At 60.9% G+C, this 16,656-nt stretch overlaps 3 protein-coding genes across 5 annotated transcripts; 2 read left to right on the forward strand and 1 right to left on the reverse strand.

The window, feature by feature from the left end:
- Positions 1–1,191: 1,191 nt before the first annotated feature.
- PLEKHJ1 (pleckstrin homology domain containing J1) lies at positions 1,192–3,685 on the reverse strand. The gene is made up of 6 exons (XM_023541255.2): positions 3,271–3,685; positions 3,085–3,152; positions 2,774–2,840; positions 1,944–2,034; positions 1,781–1,844; positions 1,192–1,701 (listed from the first exon to the last, which is right to left on the reverse strand). The coding sequence occupies exons 1-6, from the start codon at positions 3,362–3,364 to the stop codon at positions 1,636–1,638; spliced, it is 450 nt and encodes a 149-aa protein (XP_023397023.1). The 5' UTR covers positions 3,365–3,685; the 3' UTR covers positions 1,192–1,635.
- Positions 3,686–3,705: 20 nt separating this feature from the next.
- Positions 3,706–12,852, forward strand: SF3A2 (splicing factor 3a subunit 2). Of its 3 annotated transcripts, none has more exons than XM_064280196.1 (10): positions 3,706–3,954; positions 7,761–7,829; positions 8,309–8,471; positions 9,288–9,359; positions 9,906–9,952; positions 10,409–10,518; positions 11,020–11,069; positions 11,178–11,318; positions 11,688–11,756; positions 11,849–12,852. In XM_064280196.1, the coding sequence occupies exons 3-10, from the start codon at positions 8,346–8,348 to the stop codon at positions 12,731–12,733; spliced, it is 1,500 nt and encodes a 499-aa protein (XP_064136266.1). In that variant the 5' UTR covers positions 3,706–3,954; positions 7,761–7,829; positions 8,309–8,345; the 3' UTR covers positions 12,734–12,852. The 3 variants fall into 3 exon arrangements, with proteins under 3 accessions (XP_064136266.1, XP_064136267.1, XP_023397031.2); XM_023541263.2 differs by having other exon boundaries at positions 3,902–3,954; positions 7,758–7,829; XM_064280197.1 differs by lacking the exon at positions 7,761–7,829.
- A 115-nt stretch (positions 12,853–12,967) lies between these two features.
- AMH (anti-Mullerian hormone) lies at positions 12,968–16,623 on the forward strand. Its single transcript, XM_064280195.1, has 5 exons — positions 12,968–13,832; positions 14,213–14,355; positions 14,564–14,672; positions 14,759–14,921; positions 15,756–16,623. The coding sequence occupies exons 1-5, from the start codon at positions 13,388–13,390 to the stop codon at positions 16,621–16,623; spliced, it is 1,728 nt and encodes a 575-aa protein (XP_064136265.1). The 5' UTR covers positions 12,968–13,387.
- Positions 16,624–16,656: the final 33 nt, after the last annotated feature.

Raw genomic sequence — 16,656 nt, forward strand, 5'->3', positions numbered from 1 at the left:
GTGAGCCTATGCGGGTCAGCATCGATCCACCAGGGACCCTCGCGTGTGAGAGCACACCCCTTAGCTACCTGTGTACCACCCAGTGCTGCACGTGACACTAGATACTTCTCCCGGATTCGGCCAATGCCGCCAAAATGCCCTTTACCCTCAGCGAGCTCCAGGGGCAGCTGGGAGAAGGTGGTGCAGGGAAAGGCAGTGGGTTGAGGCCTTGAGCCTGGCTTCTTCTGGCAGCTCTAGGTCGGGACTCGGTGCTGCTGCTGGCTCGTGGGCAACTTCAGGGGAATGAGTTATTTGCCAAATTATCCTTATTCAGGAATCAGTTAAAAACTCCCTAAGGCCTGTGCGACCTTGACCGCTTGGCCCTCAGACCCCCTCCTGGACCTGCAGTGGGTGCCTACCGCAGGAACCAGCCTCACCCTGGCCGTGGCCCAGGCGTGAATCGTGACTTACTTAAGGTTGCTGCACCTTGATTTATCACACTGAGGGCCACCTCTCTGCTCAGGCCTCCGTAGGGACAGGGCTTGCTCACTGTAGCCTTTCTCTCTCCCATCCTTTCTGTGACTGCCAGAGATGTGGCTTTGCCCTGTGTGTTCCAGTCTGTCCCATTGAGGCCCTGGGCCGGCCTCTCTGCATTGCCATCTCTACATGCTGCAATAAAGATACCTGTTTCCACTCAAATGGGTTCCAAGGCCATGTTTCTTCTGTGTCACGGTGGGGGGTGGGGACATGGGTAGGTGCTGTGACTGTCCCCAGGCCATCTGTGCCTGGAAGCACTTTGAGAGCAGCAGCTGCTGTGATTGTGGGGGGGCCGACTCCCACTTTTAAGGGCTCTCACCTGTTTAGGCCAGCCCACCCAGGATAAACTCCGTTTTGATTGATTCAAAACCATCTAATTTGACACTTTAATTACATCCGCAAAAACCCCTCGCCTTTCCTTTACGTGATTGGTTAGATGTGTCACAGGTCCCACCCACATTTGGGGGCGTGTCAGGGAGTTGGACTCATCTTAGGGTTCCCCCTACCCCCTACTCTCCCTACACTTGCCATCAGGGCCTATGCTAGAGGCCCCGTGGGGTCCGGACCTTTTCCCACCCGGGGCCTAGGGGCTCCTCCCTACCATGCAGCCAGCGCCCCCTAAACTGACAGACGGCTGGATCCCCCAGCCCCCCCATTCTCATCATCACCAACCAGTAGAAAAAGAGGTACGTTTATTTCAACAGGAGCACATGGGCGAGGGTGGCCCTGTCCAGCTCCGCCCAGAGGTGTGGCCATGGCACCGCCCCCCGTCAGCAGGAGTGAGTTCACATTGGGGCAGGCGGTGGTGTCTCCACGCCCTTCACAGCTTCACAGTCTGACTGTACATTCAGCCAGCGGGAAACCCCCTGCCCCTCCAGGGGGTAGCTGGGGGCGGGGCGGCCCGGTGCCAAGAAGTGGACGCTTGCCCCCCGGCAGCCTACAGCACCAGCGGCCCCAAAGGGTGGCCAGTCCGTGTGCGTTCCTCCACAAGGGCCACCCTGCACCCCACCTGGCCTTAGGGAAGACAAAACACCTCCCCCACAAACCCAGCCTACACAGGGGAGACCCAGGAGAAAGGGCTCATCCAGCCCTGAGCAAGGGCCTCGCCAGTCCAGGGGCTCATGCCTTCAAGCTGCTCAGCTGGAACCGGGTCTCCTCAGAGATGCCAAACTGCTCCAGGGGATCCTGGGAGGGGGGCAAGGGCAGGAACAGTGAGCCCTGGGCCCGGGAGGACCTCGCCGCCGCCCGCCTGCCCCGCACTCACCTTGCCTGTCATCTTCTGGATCTCGTTTCTGTAGAAGACAAGGCTCCTCCGCATGAACTCGTAGCTAGGGAGACAGAGGAGGTGAGTGGTCACCGGCTCCATGGTGCCCGCTGGTCCCCACAGATGCCCCGCCCCGCTGATGCCCCACCCCCTGCTCCCCTACCTGGCCCGGCGCAGCGCCTCAATCCACTCCTGACACTGGTTCTCACTGCAGCACTGAAAATGGTACTTCCTCTCCGTGTCCTCCACGAAGGCTGCCGGGGGTTGGGGGGGGGGCGGGAGGGCCTGTCTGTCCCGCTGGCCACAGGCCTCAGCTTCCTGCTGATACTGGCCACACCCTCACCACTGCCAGGCCCGGGCCAGGCCCGCCACTTGCCAGCTTCCACTGACCCCAGGATTTTGGGACCCCAGCTTGCACACCTCACGGCCTTGCTCATATGCTATCACCTGTCTGCAACACCACCCCTCTTCTCCAGGCAGTCCTCCTGGCCTCACCCCTCACAAACCACACTGAGCTGGACACACCTGTACCGGGCTCCACCTCCCCCTGCACATTGGACCTCAAGAAGAGAGCCCAGAAAACGCACGAGTATGAAGACATCCCAAGAGATCAGTGCTTAATCAAGCAAAACAAAGTTCTGGTGGCCTTTGGGGGAGGGGCTTGGATGCCGGGTGGTTCCTCCCCACCATCATTCCCCCCCACTATCCCAACAGCTGGAGTCCAGCCTGGGCCCCATGGGGAGGGCAAAGTCTGGGGCGAGGCCGCTGGGGAGGAACCCCGCCTGCAACGGCCTTGGCAGGTGGACAGGTGGTGTGCCGCCCAGAAAGAAACCTGACCTTGAGCTGCCAGGGACAATGGCCCCTTGTTTCTGGGGAACGGTGGCGCCAGGCTGGGGAGACAGGTGGAGCCTCGGGCCCCTGGGGAGGGGACGACGGGGACCCCTGCATGTCAGTGCCGGGGATCCGGCTATCCTTGCCACCAACCCCACTCACTGATGGAGAAGCCGCTGGGCTCTTCCCGGTTGACTCGGCAGTGCTCCAGTACCAGGGCTCCGATGGGCTGGAGATACACGTAGAAGCGGATGGGGGCGCAGGTCACCCTTCCCCAAGGCGCCTGCCCCTTCCTGGCCTGGGTTTCCTCCCCCTCTTGGGGGCGGATTCCACGAAGGAGTCTGAGACAGCAAAGTGACAGGACCAGCGCCCGACTCCTAGCTTAAAGGGGGCAAACAAGGCACTGCAAACCCAAGGGCGGGCTGGTCCCGCTCGTCCCTGGGACCCCCGCCCTGTCCGGACAGCGCCCCTACCTCGGCCTCGTCCGTCCGGAAATAGAAAAGGAAATTGACCACCAGCTTCACCAGCCTCCGCTTCACCACTGCGGGCACAGAGCCGGCTTAGGGCGCGTGGCCGAGGGGCCACTCCCGCGCACCCCGTTAACCCGGACCCCCGAGACCCGGAGACCGCGCACCCCAGCTCCCTGGGCGCCCACTCACCGCTGCCCTTCTTGGGGCCCCGCATGCCCAGCTCGGCCGCCATCTCGGCCGGCTGCCGGGATAGCGCCTGCAGCTGCTTCTCGTTGTAGCGCATGGCGCCGCCGGGAGAGAGAACGCGATCCCAGACCGCCGCCCTCTCGGCCGCCGTCCCTGCCGGCGCCAAAGAAAGTCTCAACTCGCAGCCCGGAAGTGCTGCCAGAGTCAGTGCCCCTGAGCGCTACCCCGGGCTGCTAATCTCGTCCATAACCGGTGCGTGGCGCTGGTGTCCGGGGGCCGGTGGACAGTCATTACTCATTACATCACCTCAAAATACATTGCCCCGGGGTGAAGACAAAATCAAGGACCACCCAAAGACCGGCGGCGCCCTTAATGGAGGAAGGGGGAAGGCAGAAGGGAACAATAACGTTTTAGAGAAGAGCCATTCCACCCTTCTCGCGATAGCTGACCTCGCGAAAGCTGAAGACAACCGAGAGTTCGGCGGGAGCGCTGTGCGCACGCGCGCTCCGGCTTCCGGCCCGTACTCTGAGCCCCATCCCCTTTCCCTTGTGCGCGCGAGTGTCTCTCCTGCGCCTCTGGCCGGGCCGAGCATGCGCACACCGAGGCCCTGCGCCGATTGCCCCGGAAGTGCTTCATTAGTCTGCGACGCGCGAACGCGGGGCCGAGTGGTGGCGGCGTCTGTTGCGAGTGAGTAGCGGGCGGCCCGGGGCGAGGGTGGCGGCCACCGAGGGCCTGGTTTCCCTGAAGCGTAGCGGATGCGGGAGAGAAGCGCCTGTAACGGGCCGCGCGGCTTGCGGGGCGCGAGCCGGAGGGCGGGCTGGCGGCCGGGTCGCGTTCCCCTTTCCTGCCTGGCGGAGTCGGGCTCTCTGCACCCGGGTTCTCCCCGGTGCCCGCGCATCGCAGCTCGGCGGAGGGCCCGGCCCGGCGAGGCCAGCCCGACACCCCCTCTTCCCTCTCGAAGCTCTCCCGGGAAGGACCCGCTGAGGTCTGGCCCCTGGGTAACAGTAATCGCGGCTGCAGTGGTTGTGAGCTGCCGCTTTGTAACGGAGGGCTCTTATGGACACTGTTTTATCTCCGTTAGTTGATTGGCTTTGTGATCGGGGGAGAAGCACTTAATCCCTGGGAGCCTCAGATCCTTTAACTGTAAAATGGGGGTGCCAGCGGTAACCGGCCCTGGGTTAAATAAAGTGTTGGGGAAAACTATTGAAAACGAAATCTATGCCCAACCCAGAAAACCTGTGCACAAAAATAGAAGGAAAAGAAAAGTTTTGCTATTCAGTAAGTATTAAATCAGATCTGATGTATCACAGGCAACCCACTGAAGAGATGGCAGAGAGAAGAAATCTGATCCGTTATGTGGGTGAATGGATGCAACTCATTGCATTGAAGTGTTGAAGATAATTGTTAATTTTCTAACCTTTATGGCTCAGATAGGGCTGGGCCACCTGTTGATGCTAATCGCCTGCCAGGGAAAATGGGAACATAGAGGAGGATTACAAGTTATCTAAAGTGAACTCTGGTGGCGCAGCGGTTAATCGCCCAACTGCTAACAGAAAGATCGGTGGTTCAAACCCACCAGCTGCTCTTAAAGAGAAAGACCTGACAATCTCCTTTTAAGACTAAAAACCAAACCCTGTAGGACCGAGTAGAACTGCCTCACAGGGTTTCCAAGGAGCGGCTGGTGGATTTGAACTGCCGACCCTTTAGTTAGCATCTGAGCTCTTAAGCACTCCACCAGCAGGGCACCGACAATAACAAAGTGAATTCTGAAGAAAATAATAGAGATGGGGCATTCCTTCTCCTGTTTTCACGGGAATTCAAATCTTTTGAATTTGTCCTTTCAAAGGCCATTTGGGTGATACACGTTACACACCGTAAGAACCCAAAAAAACCAAACCCGTGAGAGCAACTGGGAAATATTAGCCATCACCACTTTACAGGTGGTCCTCAGGTTGCATGACTTGCCCAGGTGGTCAGACCTTGATGCAGGGCACTGCTGCTCAGTGCTGCCTCCCAGCTTCCTTTTGGCAGCAGGGAACAACTGGGAGAAGCTCTGGGAAAATGTTTGCTAGGATTAAGGAGCTAATGGGCAGTGGAGGTTCAGTGGTAGAGTTCTCACCTTACACGCAGGAGATGTGGGTTCCATTCCTGGCCAGTGTACCTTGTGCCAGGCCACCACCAGTCCATTTGTCAGTGGAGTTTTTTCTGTCACTGTGATGCTGAAAAGGTTTCAGCGGAGCTTTCAGACTAGGATGGGCTAGAAAGAAGGGCCTGGCAATCAGTCAGTTTCTGAAAACAGCTAGTGAGAACCCTGTGGGTTCCACGATCCAGTCTGCAGCCGATCATGGCGATGGCACATGACTAGGCAGCGAATTGTTCCATTGCGTGTGGGGCATTATGAGGACAGCAGCTAACAACAAGATCGTAGTGTTTTGTCAAAACCTGCTATTCCTTCTCCCTTGTTCAATCTCAGCTCCCAGAAGCCACCTCTCTACAGTTTTTAAAGGCAATTTTCTTGGTCTTTGATTTGGTAAATAATATGCTTATGTCTTATTTTATTCATCTTGGGCATTATCTCCTGGCTTCCTACCAGGGTTGATGAGGGTTTATTTGTCCTACCCACCCCAGCTTCTCTCTCCATGCCTCAAACTCGATTACATCACAAGTTTTTTTTGAGTCCTTGATTGTCTGAAAATGGCTCTTTTTTGCCCTCTCACTTAGTCTCCCAAATTAGATGTTTAGCTGGGTGTAAAATTCTAGGTTGAAAATGTGACGGTCATTGGTTTTAAGCCTCCAGTGTTCTTGAAAAGGCTGGTCCCATTCTGGTTTCTTATTTTTTGCTTGTGACTGGTTTTCATTCTGTCTAAAAAAACAAAACCCATTGTGGTTGAGTCAACTCCGGCTCATAAAAAAGAAAATTTTTTTTTTTTTTTTTTATAGCGACCCTTTTAAGACAGAGTAGAACTGCCTCATAGGGTTTCCAGGGACCAGCTGGTAGATTCAAACTGCTGACCTTTTGGTTAGCAGCCAAGCTCTTAACCACTGTGCCACCAGGGCTCCTCTTTCTGGTAGAGGTTAGGGTTTTGCCTTCGTCCTTGGTAGTGTAACATTTCACAGTGCATTTGTTGAGGGTCTTGTGTTTCCTGGATAACGTTCTCCTCTTCTTTGTTAGTATTCTGTGCTGCTTTCCCGTTGTCACTTCGTGGAACTGTGTCTAAGTTCGTTTTTTTCCCTCGTATTTTATTCATCGTTTTCTTCTTTATGAGTAATCTGCTTGACTTTTACTTTCAAGTTCTCGTGTTGAATTTTAGTTTGAGTCATCTCATTTTTACTTTGCAGGGGGGTTGGGTTTTTTTTGTTTTTTGACTTGTTAATGTTTGGCACTTTATTTCAGTGTCTTCGTACAGTAACTTGTTTTCTGGGAGAGAGGTTGGTGGTAGTTACCTCATTTATCTTTATCATAAGCCTGCAGGTAGGCAGTGACAGGTATCCTATTTTACAGATGAACAGACAGGTTGAGGCAGTTAACTGATGTGCGCTGATCACACAGGTGATATAGTCAGAGCTAGGATTTGAACCAGGCCTGTCAGGCAACGCCTCCAGCACATCCTTTCTACACACAGGAGGCTCTCGGCTGACATTGGATTAGGAAGGTGAACGATGTGTCTCGAAGAGCTTTCCACTGGGTGTCTTTTTTCCTCAAACGTGGTGGGACAGGGAACAGCAGCCGGTGTGCTGTGTGTGCGCCAACCTCGGGCCGGGCTCAGGCCATGGCAGTGGGCGGCTCTGGGCACCTGATGGGGCGAAAGAGGGCGAGACTTGCAAGTCCAGGGTGTTGGTTGGCATATGAGTATCCTGTGGCTGCTGTGACGGGTCACCACAAACTTGGGGACTTAAACTTGTTCTCTGGGATCAGCTTCACTGAGTGTCATCCAGATTCCTCCCGGAGGCTCCACGAGAGACCGTTTCCCCATCTTCCCCAGCTTCTAGGGGTCACGGCATTCTGCAGCTCGTGGCCCCTTTCTCCATCCGCAAAGCTGGCAGGGGAGCATCTTCCAACCTCTGCCTGCTTCCGTCCCCACTGCCCTGACTCTGACCCTCCTGCCTCCCTCTTACAAGGCCCCTTGTGATCACATTGGGCCACCTGGGTGATCCCGGATCACCTCCCCTTTTCAAGAGCCTTCACGTCATCCGTTCGGAGTCCCTTTTGCCATGGAGGCCCCATATTCACAGGTCCCAGGGAGTAGTACAGAGACCTCTCTGGGGGCCACTCTTCTACCAACTACACTCTGACTGCTGGCCCGTCCCCGTGAGCAGAGACAAGGTAGCGTGTGTCTAAAATCCAGGGGCATACGTGGAACACTCAAGCCTGGGCTTGGATCTGAGCTGAGCCAGAAGGAGCACAGGGTGCACAGTGGGAGGGGAATACTTAGGACTCAGGGAAGCCACCTTGCCCAGAGATGGGCCGTGACTGTTTCCTGTGTGTCCAGCAGGAAGGACCCAAGAGGCGTTTTCCTTATCTTTAAGAAACTGACCACCGAGCCAGAGAAATAGAATTAGAGGTAGGTGGTGAGTGAGTGTAACCGACCAGAAAGGGAATTCAGAGAAGGGAGCAAATGCCACAGGCCTGGGCAGTCGGGAGGGCTCCCTGGAGGAGGGCCTCGCTGGCCCCAGCACTTGGGGCTCTGTGAGCTCAGTGTTGCCATTTCCGGTCTCCGGGCTTCTGGTTCCCCTGGCTGAAGTGACCCCCTACCCCAAGATCACTGGAACGAGCCTGGGCAGGTACCTTGTGCTCCAGGCAGATTCTGGCCCCCTTGTTTCTGGAGGCCTGCTCCACAGGAGACCTTCAGCCTCCTGGGAGAGACGGTGAAGGTCAGAGGGTGGTCCTGTTGGGGGTCGTGTGGGGCTGTGAGACTAGGACAGCTCCATGTCTCCCCGCAAGCAGGGTTACCTCTGCGTGCCACCTCTTCCAGGCCAAGGGTGGGTACCAGCGATAGCATCACCTCCAGAAGATCACAGCTCCTCCCCCTCTGCTCCCCAGGTTTCTCCTGCTCGGTTGACACCCTGACACCCTCACCATGGACTTCCAGCACCGACCCGGGGGCAAGACCGGGAGTGGGGGTGTGGCCTCCTCCTCTGAGAGCAACCGGGACCGCAGGGAGCGCCTGCGGCAGCTGGCCCTTGAAACCATTGACATCAACAAGGTGGGCCCCGAGTGGCTGGGTCAAGGCACTGCGCTGGAGGGTTCCCATCACTCTCAGGGCTCTGCAGCGGCCACTGAGTGGGCACTCCCAAGCTCTTCCTAAGCCTGCCCTCCAACCAGGCTCCGCTAACCCCACCTCGTGGTTCCAGCAGCCATGGGGTCGCAGTTTCCTTGTCTGTGAGCGGGGAACTTGACCAAGAATGGCAGAGGCTGCCAGTGTCTCAAAGATTTGTTTAGTACACAAACTTTAAATTAACCTGAGGCATATAGATATAGGATGGGCCAGGGATGAGGACCAGGGTGTTATCCTCTGGGTTGAGATCATTTTAGCCAAACACTGTCAACAGAAATGTCTTATGTAGTTTGTGCTGAGCTGTCAGTAAACCAGGGTCTCTCTCGCTGACATGGGGCTCAATTGTTCTCTGTGGTGGAGCCGTCCTGGGCATGGGACGGTGTTGAGCAGTGTCCCCGGCCTCCCCCAGGGCGAGCGGGGAATGCAAAGTCTCAGGCCAGCCCTGCCAAGCCGGAATTTGCGTTTTAACAAGCACCAGTGACCGCGGGGCAGACAGCCTGCCAGGCCACACGCCGTGGTGGCACTCGTCCTGGTCTTCTGCCTTGCGGGGGCACATTGGATCAGCAAGAAGAGAGAGGCCTTGCTGGTCGGCACCAGTTCAGAGAGTGGAGGGGGGCTCTCACTTTGCATGGGCGACACGTAGTGGGGACCTGGTAGGAAAGGACGTTCTGGCCGTGGGGCAGGCCTGGGATGGCGGGGACTTCAGTATCTGATGGAGGCCCTGTCCCCTTGTCCCCTGTTCAGGACCCGTACTTTATGAAGAACCACCTGGGCTCCTATGAGTGCAAGCTCTGCCTGACACTCCACAACAATGAGGTATGCATCCTGCTGCCCCACCCTCCCACCCCCTCGCCCAGCCCTCCCACCCCTCCTGCCCAGCCCAGCCCTCAGACCTCCTGCTGCCCAGCCCTCCCAGGCCAGGCCTGCCCAGGCCTCAGACCCACCACCCTTCTCTTCTGACCATCCGGTGGTGGTAGCTATATTCACTGTTGGATGGGCAACTATCATGCTGTCCATTTCCAGAACTTCACCTCCCAGACAGACCCTGCACCCATGAAGTGATAATGCCCCGTCTCCAAGACTTCAGTGGTCTCTGGCTCTACTTGGGTTTCCTGCCACGTTGCAGACACCCTTCTGGGACCCTCCCTGGGTTACCTGGGCTGTTTGCATATGTCCCGTGTATTTATTCTCATTACACTGGGCCTGGGGTCTGGGCGCTGTTCAGGTCCCCCACCTTGGTCTCTGTGTCCCCCATTCCTGTGTTGACCGGAAATCGCCTCACACAGAAGCAGACCTGCCCGAGGCAGGAGGCTTACCCACTTTGCGTGCTGTCTGCATTGTGTGTTTCCTTCCCCCCGCCAGGGCAGCTACCTAGCGCACACCCAAGGGAAGAAGCATCAGACCAACTTGTGAGTACCCCAGACCTCGAGCTCCACGTCCAGGGAGTGTGCTGGCATGTCGAGGGCAGTGCCCCTGGTGCTGGGCCTGGCTGGTGGTGTGGAGGTCACCATAGCAAGGACAGGGTTCACAGCACCCAGGGCTGGGTGCCCTTCACTGCCTTTACACTGATGTGTCTTGCTGGCGAGACAAGCGTCTATGATAAGATATGGGGCGCGGTTTTGAGAGGCTCACCAGTAAGGGGCAGTACAGTGGGGAAGGTGACAAGCAGAGAAAGATGTCCCTCACACCTGGTACACTTCCTACCCAGGGCCCCCGGCCCTCAGTCTTAGCCCTGTACCATGCAGATGAGTGTGTTAACTTGTCTGGGGTCACATGGGTGGGCAGCACCTCCCCGCACCTGGGGCTGCAGCCTTGAGGGCCTAAGTGCAGGGAGCCACAGCAGCGCCCCATCCTTTGGCCTGCAGGGCCCGGCGAGCCGCCAAGGAAGCCAAGGAGGCCCCGGCCCAGCCCGCACCAGAGAAGGTCAAGGTTGAGGTGAAGAAATTTGTGAAGATCGGCCGCCCCGGTTACAAAGGTGGGTCTGTTCAGGGTGGCAGCTGGCGCCACTTATGAATGGGCTCTTTGGTGGGCCCCAGAGAGATGCCCCTGAGCCTGTCCCGGCTCCCTCCACCAACTGCCCAGCTGGGTTTGCTGAACGGCCAGTCCCTGCAGTCCTTAGCACCCAACTCGTTGCTAGCCCAAGCATTGGGGTGCGGGTACCCCCAGAACCCACCGTGTCAGGTGGCTGAGCACCCTGGAGCATGGTGCTTACTGGAGGGGCTTGGAGTGGAGGCTGATGTGGGCGGGGCTCTGGGATAGGGTGAAGGAGACCCTCCTCTGCCGTCCCTAGTCCCTGGACGCTTGTGTCCCACCTGTAGCCGGAGCCCTCGGGAGCCATGCCGGTGCCTGCCCAGCCACAGGGCCCACAGCCTACAGTGGGTGGAGTCGGGCTGACCCCAGGGCGCCCTCCAACCCCAGGTTTTTTTTGGCTGTGGGGGAGGAAGGGCCACCTAGACTGAGCCCCCGTGTCTTGCAGTGACCAAGCAGAGGGACACAGAGGTGGGCCAGCAGAGTCTCCTCTTCCAGGTGAGGCCCTGCCCTGCCTTTCTGTCGTGACCCCTGGGGTCTCCTGGGTTCTGTCCTACACTGGGGTGGCCCCGGGAAGGGTGCTGCCCACTCAGTGTATCCCCACAGATCGACTACCCGGAGATTGCCGAGGGTGTCATGCCACGCCACCGCTTCATGTCTGCCTACGAGCAGAGGATCGAGCCCCCAGACAGGCGCTGGCAGTACCTGCTGATGGCTGCTGAGCCCTACGAGACTATCGCCTTCAAGGTAGGTGGCCTGGGAGCCAGGTTGGGGTCGCTTCCCTCTTGGGGGTGTGGGAGATGGGTAGGAAGTGATGGCAGGCCCGCTGCCCTCCATGGACCCCATGGTTGCCTGAGCCGCTGGCTCTGCCCTGCTGCAGTGTAGTTACAGGGATCAGCCTCTACCACACAGACCCTGGGGGCTGGTACAGCAGAGCCGGAACCTGAGCTTGTCTGTTTGACTCCAAAACTGAGGCCCACCCCAACTCAGGACAAGGCCCCTCCTGTCTGGGACCTTCCTGAGGCCTCCGAGGGCGGGTCGCCTGGCCCCGTCTGCGTGCCTGCCCCAGCCGTGACCGCATGGTCCTGAAGGTCTTGGGCACATCCTCTCACCCAGGTGCCAAGCAGGGAGATCGACAAGGCCGAGGGCAAGTTCTGGACCCACTGGAACCGGGAGACCAAGCAGGTGAGTTGTCCCAGGAGGCCCATGATACGGCCATGGGGACGGGGTCTGGTACAGCACCACCTGCTGAGCCCCGTCCCTCCACCCTTCCCTAGTTCTTCCTGCAGTTCCACTTCAAGATGGAGAAGCCCCCTGCACCTCCCAGCCTCCCCGCCGGGCCTCCAGGGGTAAAGCGGCCCCCACCACCCTTGATGAATGGACTGCCCCCACGGCCACCGCTGCCTGAGGCCTTACCACCTCCCCCGCCTGGAGGCCTGCCCCTGCCACCCATGCCACCCACGGGGCCTGCACCCACTGGGCCCCCAGGGCCCCCCCAGCTGCCCCCACCAGCCCCTGGGGTCCACCCCCCTACCCCAGTGGTTCACCCACCAACCTCTGGGGTCCACCCCCCAGCACCAGGGGTCCATCCTCCAGCCCCAGGGGTTCACCCCCCAGCCCCAGGGGTCCACCCTCCAGCCCCAGGGGTCCATCCTCCGCCATCTGCCGGAGTTCACCCCCAGGCCCCAGGAGTGCACCCACCAACTGCTGGAGTTCACCCTCAGCCTCCAGGGGTACACCCACCCACTCCTGCTGTTCACCCCCAGGCTCCTGGGGTGCACCCACCTGCTCCCGGGGTCCACCCAGCAGGCCCAGGAGTTCACCCTCAGGCTCCTGGGGTCCACCCTCAGGCCCCGGGGGTCCACCCTCAGGCCCCGGGGGTCCACCCTCAGGCCCCGGGGGTCCACCCTCAGGCCCCGGGGGTCCACCCTCAGGCCCCGGGGGTCCATCCTCAGGCTCCAGGGGTCCACCCACCAGCCCCAGGAGTTCACCCTCAGGCTCCGGGGGTCCACCCCCAGCCTCCGGGGGTCCACCCTCCTGCTCCTGGGGTGCACCCCTCAAATCCTGGAGTGCACCCCCCAACTCCCATGCCCCCGATGCTGAGGCCCCCTCTCCCCTCCGATGGCCCTGGGAGCCTCCCTCCCCCTCCCCCGGGCAACTGAGGGGCATCTCTCCCTGCGGGCCACGTCGTCCCTGTCTTCCTCCGGAGAGCAGTTTGCTATTTCTATATGGAGCTGTGCTGTGCTCTGCTTGATTAAATAAAGTCTCCCCATGGCCTGAAGTGGAATGGCGTGTCTGGGGTGCAGAGGGCATAGGGCGGCCACTCCCTAACTGGATCCTGGAGCTTTAGCTAGCCCTGCTCCTGTTGGTGCCTGCGTGTGGGACAGCATGGGGGAAGGAGGGCTCCAAGCTGAGGAACCCACAGGCTGAGTTCAGGCCCATCTGCCCCAGGCCCCATCTCAGGCATTCTCTCCCCACACCCGAGCCAGAACCTGTTTATGGTCTGGCGGCCCCCTCCCTGTGCAGTCCCACTCCTTCCTACTGTTCTCAGGAGGGAGAAGTCAAGGACATCGTTTTAACAATCCAGTCAACAGGCCCAGTTCGGTATCATAGGGAGAGGCAAGATAGCCGGGAATAGAACAGAAAGCACCCTGTGAAGACGCCTCCTCCAGGCCTGCCTGCAGGCTCCCAGGAGCACAGGGCTGCCCCCCAAGGTCACGTCCCCAGGGAGACAGGCCCCAGGGCCCACCCCCTACCCAGGCACTAAGGCACTCATATAAGGCCAGCAGCCTGGCTGCCCAGCCCCCGGCACCACCATGCCTGCCTCACCGCTTCTCTCTCATCTGGCCCTGGTGCTGGCGGCCTTGGGGGCCGCACTGGGGGCTGGAACCCCCGGACAAGAGGCCCTGAGCACCCCAGCACTCTCTGAGGACCTGGCCTTGGGCCCCAGGGGCCTCATCTTCAGTGAGGACTGGGCCTGGCCGCCCCCGAACAGCCCTGAGGACCCCCTGTGCCTGGTGACACTGGGCAGGGGTGGCAATGGGAGTGGTGCCCCCTTGCAGGTGGTGGGCGCCCTGGGCAGCTACGAGCAGGCCTTCCTGGAAGCCGTGCACAGTGCCCATTGGGGCCCCCGCGATCTGGCCACCTTTGGGCTCTGTACCCCTGGTGAAGGGCAGGCAGCCCTGGCTCCGCTGCAGCAGCTGGGCACGTGGCTCAGGGACCCCAGAGGGCAGCGCCTGGTGATCCTGCACCTGGAGGAAGGTACAGGGGGGGCTGGTCCACAGTGGGACAGGTTTCTCCCAGAGAAGGTGGGTGTTGGCAGACCGCCAGAGCCCTGCAAAGATGCACCCTTCCTCCCATCCTTGGTTCCACAAAAAAGCCACATGGGTGGGGTAAGGTGAACCCAGGGTGCTAGATGTCCCCACAGCCACCACCTTCGGAGAGAGACCCCAAGGGCCCTGGAACAAAGGTGGAACCCACACCTTCAGGCAGTGCTCCTGCCCGTCAGCCGCCCTGGCCACCATGTCCCTGCAGGGTTGGCTGTCCCAGTTGGGGTGGGAGCTCTGCCTTCCAGCAGACAGGCCTGGGGGGTGCTGGGCTTCAGTGGCTCAGGTGTCCCTCTCCCTGCTGTCCGGCCACAGTGATGTGGGAGCCCACGCCATCGCTCAGGTTCCAGGAACCCCTGCCTGGAGGAGCCAGCTACCTGGAACTGGCGCTGCTGGTGCTGTACCCCGGGGCAGGCCCCATGGCCACCGTCACAGGGGCTGGGCTGCCAGGCGCCCAGGTACAGGGAATCCACGGGGCAGTCACAGGGCCTCCAGAGCCCTGACAAATCATGGGGGTGTGCACCACAATCAAGGTCGGCAAGGTGAAGAGGTGCAGGGTCTCCGGGCAGACCAGGGTCTGGTGCCCATGGCCAGGGGGTTGGGTGCAGGCAAAATAGGGCTGGGCATGGTGCGCTCCACCCATTCCAGCGGCCCCCATCTCTCCAGGGCCTCTGCCCATCCCAGAACACCCGCTACCTGGTGCTGGTCGTGGACCACCCAGAGAGTGCCTGGCGCAGGCCCGGGCTGACATTGACCCTGAAGCCACGTGGACACGGTAGGCAGCAGAGGGGCCAGCAGTGGCAGGTGGGGGACAAGTGGGCTGCTCCAGGACCCTGCTTTTGAGCAGCATCCCCACTGCAGGCGCCGCCCTGGGCACGGCCCAGCTGCAGGCGCTGCTGTTTGGTGCCAACCCGCGCTGCTTCACAAGGATGACCCCCGCTCTGCTGCTGCTGCCACCTTGGCCCCGGCCCACGCCGCTGCCTGCACAGGGCTCAGTGGACACTGTGCCCTTCCCGCCACCCAGGTGGGGGGCATGCCAAAGTGGGGCCCTGGGGAGGGGAAAGGGGGTGCAGGGAGACCCAGGGTGCTGGGAGGGGGTTCTGGGGGTTCAGAGTGCCTGGGGAGGAAAGGGATGGGTAGAGGGTGAGGAGAGGATGGGAGGCCTTGTGTGCTCACCAAGGAGGGACTGGGGGTTCAGGGTGCGCGGGGCGGGGGGAGAGAGTCCAGGGTGCTGGGGGAGGGAGGGAGGGATTGGGCGTCCAGGGGTTGTATGGCAGAGGGAGGGAGGAGTTGGGAGTCCAGGGGATGTATGGGGGAAGGAGAGAGGGGTTGGGAGTCCAGGGGATGTTTGGGGGAGGGAGGGAGGGGTTGGGAGTCCAGGGGATGTATGGGGTCAGGAGGGAGGGGTTGAGAGTCCAGGGGATGTATGGGGTCAGGAGGGAGGGGTTGAGAGTCCAGGGGATGTATGGGGTCAGGAGGGAGGGGTTGAGAGTCCAGGGGATGTATGGGGTCAGGAGGGAGGGGTTGAGAGTCCAGGGGATGTATGGGGGAGGGAGGGAGGGGTTAGGAGTCCAGGGGATATTTGGGGCAGCAAGGAGGGGTTGGGAGTACAGGGGATGTATGGGGGAGGCCCGGCGTGTTCTGGTTCCAGGGCAGGGGGAGGAGATCTAGGGTGTCGGATGGAGGGGAGGCACCAAATTGCTTGGGAAGAAGGGCCCGGGAATCTAGAGTGCTTGAGTTGGGGAGGCGAGGGAGGCCTAGTGTGCTCAGGAAGGAGGGAGGGATCCAGGGTGCTGGCAAGGAGCTGAGGCCAGGGTGGAGCCCGCCTGGCGCCCCCTCACCCCGCCCCTGCTCCCAGGCCATCCCAGCAGCCGGAGGCGCCGCGCAGCGCAGACCCCTTCCTGGAGACGCTCACGCGCCTGGTGCGCGCGCTGCGGGGCCCCCCGGGCCGGGTCTCGCCGCCGCCCCTGACCCTGGACCCAGGTGCGTTGGCCGCCTTCCCGCAGGACCTCGTCAACCTGTCGGACCCCACGGCGCTAAAGCGCCTGCTGGACGGCGAGGAGCCGCTGCTGCTGCTGCGGCCACAGCCCGCCGCCGACGCCGCCGAGGGGGACGCTGCGCCTGTGCCGGGCCCCACGGGGGAGGCGCCGTGGGCGGCGGGCCTGGCGCGCCGCGTGGCCGCCGAGCTGCAGGCGGCGGCCGCCGAGCTGCGGGGCCTCCCGGGGCTCCCGCCAGCCGCCGCGCCACTGCTGGCGCGCCTGCTGGCGCTGTGCCCGGGGATCGCCAGCAGGGAGGGCCCCGCGCGGCCGCTGCGCGCGCTGCTGCTCCTGAAGGCGCTGCAGGGCCTGCGCGCAGAATGGCGCTCGCGCGATAGGCGCGAGCGACCCCAGCGCAGCGCGGGGGTGGCACCCGGCGGTGACGGGCCATGCGCGCTGCGCGAGCTTAGCGTGGACCTGCGCGCGGAGAGCTCCGTGCTCATCCCCGAGACCTACCAGGCCAACAACTGCCAGGGCGCGTGCAGGTGGCCGCAGTCCGACCGCAACCCGCACTACGGCAACCACGTGGTGCTGCTGCTCAAGATGCAGGCGCGCGGCACCGCCCTGGCGCGGCCGCCCTGCTGCGTGCCCACTGCCTACGCTGGCAAGGTGCTCATCAGCCTGTCGGAGGAGCGCATCAGCGCGCACCACGTGCCCAACATGGTGGCCACCGAGTGCGGTTGCCGGTGACCCCAGGTTCCAGTGCGCTCCCACCCTTATTTA

This window comes from Loxodonta africana, chromosome 3 (assembly GCF_030014295.1).
Source record: "Loxodonta africana isolate mLoxAfr1 chromosome 3, mLoxAfr1.hap2, whole genome shotgun sequence".
NCBI lineage: Eukaryota > Metazoa > Chordata > Mammalia > Proboscidea > Elephantidae > Loxodonta > Loxodonta africana.